The 9,417-nt window shown below is 41.3% G+C and overlaps 1 protein-coding gene across 5 annotated transcripts in view; it reads left to right on the top strand.

Annotated features, from left to right (window-relative positions):
- Positions 1 to 2,448: 2,448 nt before the first annotated feature.
- Positions 2,449 to 9,417, top strand: part of unc5a (unc-5 netrin receptor A) — a 204,121-nt gene continuing 197,152 nt past the window's right edge. For all 5 annotated transcript variants that reach the window (XM_041797637.1, XM_041797636.1, XM_041797634.1 and 2 more), the window contains exon 1: positions 2,449 to 3,040. In XM_041797637.1, the coding sequence (XP_041653571.1) occupies positions 2,950 to 3,040 (91 nt within the window). In that variant the 5' untranslated portion in view covers positions 2,449 to 2,949. The remainder of the gene's footprint in view (positions 3,041 to 9,417) is intronic.

Here is a 9,417-nt window from a genome sequence, read left to right as displayed (position 1 = left end):
GGTGAGATCACACTACGGCTATTTTATCTCCACTTAATTAAGCAGAGTCGTGGTTATGCAGAACATATCCTGATCATAACGTTTTTACAAGTGCACAGCAGCTAAGAGTACAATAATCTAATGTAAAAGCCCATATGTATTGCAAATGGACTGATGATGGTGGCTGTTATTGCCCTTAATATATCACATGTGCTTTAACATCAAGAATCCTTAGTGAGGCATTGCATATAAGTCTATATGCACACAGTTTATGTTCAATGTCATTTCAAAGAGAGTAGAGGGTCCCGTATCAATTATAATCTATAATAAAGAGTGATGGGCCCTCTGGAGATGTTTTAATGTTAGAGTAATGCCTACTCTCCCAACCTAACTGGGATTTGTTAGGCCCTTAATTAATTTTCCCAGCCCCATATCAATAATATTTAATTAAATTGATACCCTATTGATCATCATACAGTCATTTTGCATGCTTATTATTAATGGCTAAAATGCTGTGGCATGCAAATCTCAACCTCAATTTCATTCTCATCGGGCTGCATCCTCATAAGTGGTTTGCAATGTAATATGCAATCCACTGATGGCTTATTAAGATCTTTACAGTCATTTAATATGAGATTGTGGTCAATTATATCTCTCTGGAGCAGCATTACAGTTTAATTTGATATAAACAAAACAAAAGGGCTGTGAAGCTGTGGTCATGGTGGAAGTTGATACACTCACCAGCTCTGTCTGCATAAGTCTGTGCTGGGATCCTGCCGCCTCCTCTGCTTCCTCCAGGGACTCTCTGTGCTGTTTGTAAACAATAAATAATATTAATTTCATGCCAGACACCTCTGCTAGATCAATGCTTATCGACCAGGAATCAGTTGTCTTTATTGGTTGAATATGCTGTGAGCGTAATTGCACAGTTTACGGACGGATCACAAACACCATAACACACAAATGAGCCTCATGTTTTCTTAATACTTACCGGTCACTGAGTCCGGTCTCTTTTATTTCATAGCTGCTGTGAATAATTCAACATGATACAAGAGAAGTGTTGGTTCTGTCTCGCTTTCATGATTGATTGCAGCCAGGACAAGCCTCTTCAAGTCTCAGGATATTGTAACTCAAGCCAATGACGGAGAGAAAAATTAATTACAATGCCACAAATCGATGAACAAGTGAATGTGTCAACTCCCCAAAGAGCTGCTATTGTTCATCGTGGTCTGATGGAGAGAGCGGAGGGTGCTGGGATGATGCACCCGGAGGAATCAGATGGTAGGGAGGTTGTGGCCCTGCTTTGACTCAGCAAACACATCAGAGTGAGAAAGCACACTTAAATAAGGTCTGAAGAAAAGCTCTCACTATAAGCTCCCTCATATAGTCATGTTTTCACATATTTGAAACTGATGCTTCAAGGATAAAACGAGGGACTGGGAGAGACATGCTGCAGCTAGCAAAGCCTAATAAGACACAGAGCAGATTAGTGAAACGAGAGATCATTACAAGCAACCTCACAACTGACCAAGGCTGAGTCATTCTTTTGCATTAAGCTGCTCCTTTCCCTTTTGCATTCACAGTGCCCATTAGGATTTGATCATAAACTATATAGCTGTGGGGTTGTGCATTTCTGCATGTCTACGTGTGCATGCAAGTGTCTGTGCTTTGTGTTGTCATTGCGCCTGTGACTTTGACCTTTAGCAAAGGGATGCTGGATGGAGAGGAGGCTTAATGAGTTTGTATAATAGCTGAGCTCTATCTGAGGAATCATCCATCTACATGAGCTCCATAATTAGCTGGTAAGACAGTGGTCCAGTTCTGCACTTCCACTTATTATTCTGCTGACTAGTATGTGGGAGTGGAAAAATGGATAAACAAAAACACAACCCCTCCTCTATGAAGCGTATTAATAATCTGCTGTCGATTCCAGCAGTGTTGTAAAAAGGCACGGCTGAGCAGTCTGAAAATCACTTCAGTGACACCCCCAGAAAATGAGGAAAAGCTATCTGGAACATAAGTCACATCCTGGTCTGAGTTTGCTGACAGGTGTACCATCTCATGGGAGCGCTAATCCTCATGCCTCTTCATCTGTCCTCCATGCACCTATGTTCTGCAGCAGACACACACACACAAAACCCCAGGACAAAAGCAAAGGCATATTTAACTAGAACTCAATGACATGCAGATGTGATCTGTGTGATTTGTATGCAAAGCACCGATCTGATTCCTATCATACAGGACTGAATGTCATATCCATCATTTTCATGTAAGGCAGAAATATGAGAAGCATTCTTGCAAAGATACGGATGGAATAATTCCCATTGTCTGTGCATTTCCAATATGTGGTTGGTTATGCTTATACGGGATATGCAAATGTTTGAATAAGAAAAAGGATAAGGCTACCAGCAGGGCGCATTGAGGACGCTCCACTCCCAGCCACCACGCAGAATCCGCTCCAGGTTTTGCTGCTCCGCTCATCGCAGCGTATACCTTCCCTGACTCTCATCACTCCAGCATTGCTGTGCAAGCAGATGTTCCCTCTCTGATGCCAATTCTTACATTTTTCGCATTTGGAGAAGGTATTCTTTCGCGCGGAGGGTGCAAAGTCACAAGAAAGAAACTGAAACTGCCTTCCTCCCCGGTTCAGTGAGAGAGAGGGAGACTTGTGAACGGATAGCGGCTTTTTTTTGGAGAGATACAGTACTGTAAGCCCGCCGCTGCGAGCAAGGGAGCAGTTTTATTTACCACACCTGTGATGCGTTGTTCTGAGCAACGAAGACGCACGAGCCGGATACTGATGGCCACGCTACGGCACGAGGATATGTGTTGAGGAAAAGACTTGGGCGTTGTGAAAGAAAGGCGTAAAGTGGTACAGAGGACACTCTTCGGACCTTTAAGAGCCCCGTGTGCCGGTGTTTAATCTCAGCTCCCTGCCTTTTTTAAACTTAGGTGATAAAAACCACGAAGATGCCCTTACTTCTGGGCCCCTTTGTCCGCTGTAGGTTCAGCGCTACGCTCCTTGTGCTTTGGCTCGTGCTTGCTGGCTTCACCTGCACTGGTGAGTTTTACTGACATTTTAAATTCATTCGCTTCATTATGCTGGTAAATATTTCTGTTGGAAGAAAAACGCTGTAAGTGAACAAAAAAGCTGCACGTGACAAGTTGTTTGCTAGTAGGTCTTTATGTCCGGAAATATGGGCAGCGCGTGACAGAGCACGTTGTCAGCAGACGTTATTGTTCTTTAATTTGCTAGCAATCACACTCATCAATTAGCCCTCGCCTTCAAGGTTAAATGTGAGTGCGTTTGCTGCCTCAAACGTGTCTATCAAGGTGAAAACTTGAGGAAAATGTGAAGTAACCTTGTCTTGCTTTTCTTGTGTTACAAATATGTAAGTGAAGCGGCGCAGCGCGGTTTAGAAGGTGTTTTAATCCCACCGTGTTGACTGAAAGGGAAGTTGGTGCTGCACCTGCTCTCAGGGAGCAAACCCTCCACTTAAAGACATTTTAACAAACGGCCCCCTGCACGATAAAACGCCGTGCTCTGATAGAAACGTTTACACTGTCACATAAACAACCTTAACTGCTTTTCAGCGAGTCTAATTTCAATATAAGACGAATATCACCTCGCTAATCATTCTGTTATTAAATCTTTGAGCTATGTCGCCACAGAGCGGACAGGACAAACCGTATATTCAGAGCCTGTATTCATCCATTTAAGCGGGTGTGCTGCTCTGCTGCCTGCAAACAGGATCATTCAGCTCCACGTTTCTCCCCGATCAGGACTCATTCCTGCTGCATATGCAGTATGCTGACAGCTTTACGGAGTTGGTAGACGACCTACTCGCGCTGATGAGTTATATTTTATGATGTAGCCTCTTGGCCAGACACTAGCAATTGCATGCAAATGTGCTTTGATGTACAAAACAATCACTGACAGTGAGGGTGAAGCTAGTTGGAGCAGATATTCACTGATAAGTTTACCCCAGCAGCTACAAAGAGGAGCCTATAGAGCCTTTTATAATATGCAGTTTCAGATTCCTTCTAGATATTCCTTTTAAAAAAACGAATTTGCTATAATAGTAGAATTTACAGCACGACTGTTGGAAAGATAAATATGTCTTTAATGGTGATCCAATGTTAGAGATTACTAGCAATTGACCCCAAAGGTTACCAGTGCACAGAAAAGGCAGACAAATCTGTCCTTAAATCAATGCAGTCAATTTCCCTGGTACCTATCATTCACAGTTGCATTGTCAACCCTTATCTGTTTAAAACAAAAAACAAAAAAAAACAGTTTCCCATCCTCTTTGTCCTGATGTTAAATATTATCCTAACAATATCACACAGCTTGGAGCTGCTGGTGAGTATCAAAAAACCTGATAATTTCACACGTCATTTGGCTAGCACTTGTTTCCAAACTGTTAACCTTGCTTTAGACAGAAGGCAAACATGTTAAAGTTGCTTTAATTGTGTCTCTAGCTCCAGGACACTCAGATGATGAATTAAGAGGGCTTTTCTCTTGCATTAATTAGTGTATAATTATGAATATATTAGGATTAAATAAACAGACATGCTCCAGGGACCTCATATATCAAGCTAAGTAAGTAGCAGTGCGGTGGTATTTACATGTCGTTTCATGATGCACGGTGAATAGATTTACTTAAGTGTGTTGCAGGTTATAATCCTATGGAGGTGATGCTGCCTCACAGCAGGTTTCTCTGTGCCGTGGTTTTCTATGGTGCATGCTCATCATGTCATCATGTCCGTTTTAAGATCCTTAATTCCCATAGGAGCTTTCCTGTTTCCTTGTCTGCTCTGTGATAGACTGTAGCTCTGTCCGGGGTGTTTCCCTTCCTCTCACTCAAAGCATGCTGGGAAAGGCTCCCAGCCCTTTTGTGACCCTGAATAGCAATGAGCTGGTTAATAAAATGATGATGAATACAGGGATATAGGTGATTCCATTCCTCTCTGTCTTCTGAATTTCAAGGAAGGACCCTTTCTGTTTCAGCTGTCACTGTCTATCATATAATATCTCAGTACAGGCATCCTTATAAGCTCCCATCACAGCTTACAAGCTACTTTTATGGGACAGTGTGAGTCCCTGAGATGCATCGGGAGGTAATTTGGTAGCCAATTCTTCTGACATCAGGGCCGGGATGGTCTCAGCTGAGATCAGACAAAGTATCCTCTGAAGAGAGACAAGGCGCTGACTCTGCATTTGTCTGCATCAAAAGCCGACTTGTCTTTTTTTGCGGGGAAACATAACTCAGTCAGTAATAAAGGTAGGCCTGTCAATCTAGATTTTGAGCTAGCTGAGCACTTTCCCTTTCACTGTGTTGTGAGTGATCTGACGGGCCGGACGGAAGGGGAGTTTTGCTTTCAGCCTTAGGAACAAAGAACTGTACTGCTTTGCCTGCGTGTGCACACTACTTGATGTTTTCAGAATGCAAAGTGTGTGTGTGCGTTTCCACAAGGATTTGCGTACATGCATTTCTGCTGTGTGTGCGTAGTTGTCTGGCTGCAAATAATTCCAACTCCTGTTGCTTCTGTTGTTGCCCGTTTATTTAAACTTGCCTGTTAGGGTGTTGTGTTGTATTGTTAGTCCTTAGCTACTTTTTTGAGAAAAGATCATCCAAAATCAGCTATCCATGCAGAGAGATTTAAAAAACCTGTTTTTCTTTTGTTTTTCCTTCTGCCCGGTGTGAGCGTTGCCAAGCAATTGTTGTCTGGTTCAGCGAGGCAGCATGGGATTTGGTATCAGGCACCTTCCTTCTTGTGTGAACAGTCACCACAGAGTAATTTCCAGGGGGTGTGAACCTTGTGATGATGCAAGGAGATGGCTATTAACTGACAACAAGCAGAAACGTATGCATAATGCAGCAATTTGCAAGGTCCCATTTCTTGGTACAGTTATATGGGATTCTTTTGCCAGACGTCTCATCATTCTAATGTGAATCATCCCGGAGTTGTCTTTCTTGCAGCCAGTTTTGTCTCTCCTCATTGACTCACTAAAGAATGCGATAAGGAGAGCGAAAGCTGAAATTAACATAATTTATTGAGGGAAATTGCCTTCTGGTCAAAGGAATTTAAAACCACTTCGTTTCTGTCCCATAGCTAATGCATGGCAAATGATCACCATGTATTTGCCCGGATGTGGTCTTTTACAGGGAAGTGATAATTTACTACCAGAAAGAGTTTTTGTTCCCTCTAGTCATGGGAGATGAATTCAAATGACAGAGACAACGGGAGGACTTGTGCAGCAGGGGAGAGAGATTTTTTATAAAATTATTTATTTTCTCATCTGCTAATACACAGCCAGTAAATTAGCATGGTGTATAAATGCAGAATACATCATGCAAGCAGGCAATTACATTTTAGAGGGAAAAAAATAAAATGATTTCTCTCCTCATGAGCACTAATGCTGGTTATGAATTTTCTTGTGCTTACAGAACTTGAATAGCACCATGTCTCCATGAGAAAGAGAGCTGGCGTTGCTTATTTTCAGGATAGACATGTGATGGAGTTTTTCAACTCTCTTCAAGGTAATTTGTTTTTAAAAGAAAAAAACTGGCGAATTGAATGTTCGCCCTGTCCAAGCACTGGAAATCTAATTTCTTGACTTTGACTTACTGTGATTAATGGAGGCAGAGATAATGGCTCTGCTTAAATGAATAAAAGGTAAACAGCACATGTCAACACAGGTCAGCTTTAAACAGCAGAGAAGCATGCTCCATTGGGTGACAAATGCCCGTGGGCCGTATCTTTCAAAAGGCAATGTCCCTGTGCTTATCATTTGCAAATGGCAATCTTGAGGAGGAAAGGAAGGACACGGGCATTGGCGAGGACACACGAAGGATGAACCTTGCAAAGGGGAGGAGTTGGGTGTTATTTTCTGCAGTCGGTGCAGAGGCTCTGCGAAGGCACTACGTCTCTGTCAAACTCTGCCCTTTTGTTTCAATTACCCCATTTCTATGATTCAGGTCTATGCGAGAGCGCTTAGGGGTTGAAGTTGGGCCGTTTCCCCCCTGCAGAGCGATTCTACCTAGTCAGTACCTGCACTTTTCTATCAGGGGAGCATAAAATTGACCTTCCACCTCCAGTGTGGGATGAGATTACCCTACGTTTTCAATGGGAGCCTGGACGATAATTCATGGTTGGCCATAGTCTCTGACATGGCATCAGCAGTTGGGAGATTGCTCTCAGACTTGCCGTTGTGGTTCTAACCATCCCGTGCCAGCACCTGACCTCATATATCCAAAGGCCACCAATGAGAAGAGGGGATGAGCTGGTTGAGCAGAGCACCAGGTCTTTTCCTGGAGGGTTTAATCGAATGTGCTTTTTCACAGGTCATTTTTCTCTCTTGCATTTCCCACAGAGAGAAAGAACATGCAGCACTGACCTCTAACCTTGGATGCCTCTATGTGTCCTCCTCCTCAGGAAAAAAATTCCCCTCATCAAAGAACACGAGACATGTAAAAGACTGAGGGTGATGCCCTGGAAGTGAACCACAAGAGAAATCATAATTCTGCCAAAAAAAAAAAAAAAAACTTCCCTGCTCAAGAACATATTGACATGATGTTGTCAGCCACTGGTTATGATCAAGGGTTTTTAGCTAGTCCTCCACTCTCAAAATAAAAGATTTGATTTGTAGGTCAAGAAGATCTGTACTTCCTTCTTTCACATTTTATCAATCAAATATCTGCATTCATGGATTAAGGATGTGTCATCTCCAGGGATGTGTGAAATTGGACGACTTAATTATTGTATTTTCACTAGTCTGCACCAGAATTTGTAGTCGGTTAAACTTGCTCTTGATAATGTAAGCCAACAATGCCAGTTAACTTGTTGTGCCTATGGATGTAAACCAGTACAGCAGACAGATGGCATCCTGTCGGATCAGTGCAGGCAATATGGCATGTAACCATTTGATCGGAGTCTTCATAACTGCATTGAACACAGGCAAGGAGCACAGATGACTCATGATGTCGGTAGGGATGCACAATATTGGATTGTTGCCGGTATTTGAAATGCCAATATTTCCAAACTGATTTTAGCTGATTAGATTTTGCCCGCCCAAGTCTTTCTTGTGTTAGAATTGACCTGTCGCTCTTTTTTTGAGACAATCATTTGATTCTGCAGTAGTGATAGCTGTATTCCTTTTGCAATATAGATGTTAAATAATGAAAAACTGAATACAGTTCATAGATTACATGTTCATTATGTGAACTTTTTAGATTGTACGTTAGATGTGCATAAAACTCCACAAATTGAATGCTTCTCAGTGTATGGTAAAGCACTGATATGCATTTCTATATACAGCTGCTATTTCAACAGTCATCTTTTAAGATGTTATCTGCTGATATCAGGGGTGTGATGGCTCACAGAGGTCACAGTTCTCAGTTTTGAGGTCATGATTTTGTATGGTTCATCCTAAAACAATAGAAAGTCCCCGTTTTTTAATTCCAGATATCCCTCACTTATTTTAACTTTTCCTTTTGCTAACATAAGTGCTAATACTTTTTGTACATGTTGGAAATATACATATAAATCATCAGTCTTTTGTTGCATTTTGTGTTATTTAGAACAGTCAGTGATAGTTCAGCCTGTGATACATTAAACATGAGACACAAAAGAGGAAAACAAAAAAACTCATTCAATCATTATGAAAAGTGCTTTAATCCTGGTTTTAATAAATAGCTGTAGCAGTGGTAACTCGTGCAAATTCCTGACTCGTGTACGTCAGTGAAGGATCACAGACTAGCTCATGTACACGAAGGAAGGGGTGTTGCAAGGGAGTCTGAGTAGAGCACTTAAACACATTTGTAGTCAGTGTTTTCTACTTCTTCTGGTCCATGTATTGTCTTCAAAATGTATTCGCCCTCTTTGTTTTGATTTGTTTTAACATAGACTGTTCTCACTTGAGACTTTTTTAGTGTTTTCTTGCCTTACACGCAGTTGATTTGACCAAATTTAAACCTCCATGTAATTTAATGGGAATAAGTCGTCGCACTCTTAGCTAACTACATGCAATCATATAGCAGGCAGTTTACTTGCAAGCCAGGTCTTGGTTTTTGAGGGGACTTTTACCCATGAGCTGACTTAAGTTCTTCAGGTTAAATATTTATTTTATTTTATTTTTAAAAAGATTTTGAATAGGCCTAAATGATTTGAGAAAATCGTTGCAATTTTCCCCCCAGTATTGCGATTGCAGTTTGTATGCAATTATTTCTGAAGTTCCTCATCTTACGTTACTTCAAACAAACACAGGCAATAACTTATTCTATACTATAACAGACACAATATTGGATTAAACAAGGGCTAAATTTTTTTTGAAAAATAACTTCTTGTGCTGATTTTGACTCGAATTGCAAATATGATATGAATCTTTGTATTGAAGAAAGTAGTAATTTTTATATCATTCTCATGTTCAATAAG

Source organism: Cheilinus undulatus, linkage group 10, assembly GCF_018320785.1.
Source record: "Cheilinus undulatus linkage group 10, ASM1832078v1, whole genome shotgun sequence".
Taxonomy (NCBI): Eukaryota; Metazoa; Chordata; class Actinopteri; order Labriformes; family Labridae; genus Cheilinus; species Cheilinus undulatus.
Note: the sequence above shows the minus strand (reverse complement) of the source record. Positions and strands in the feature narration are given on the sequence as shown.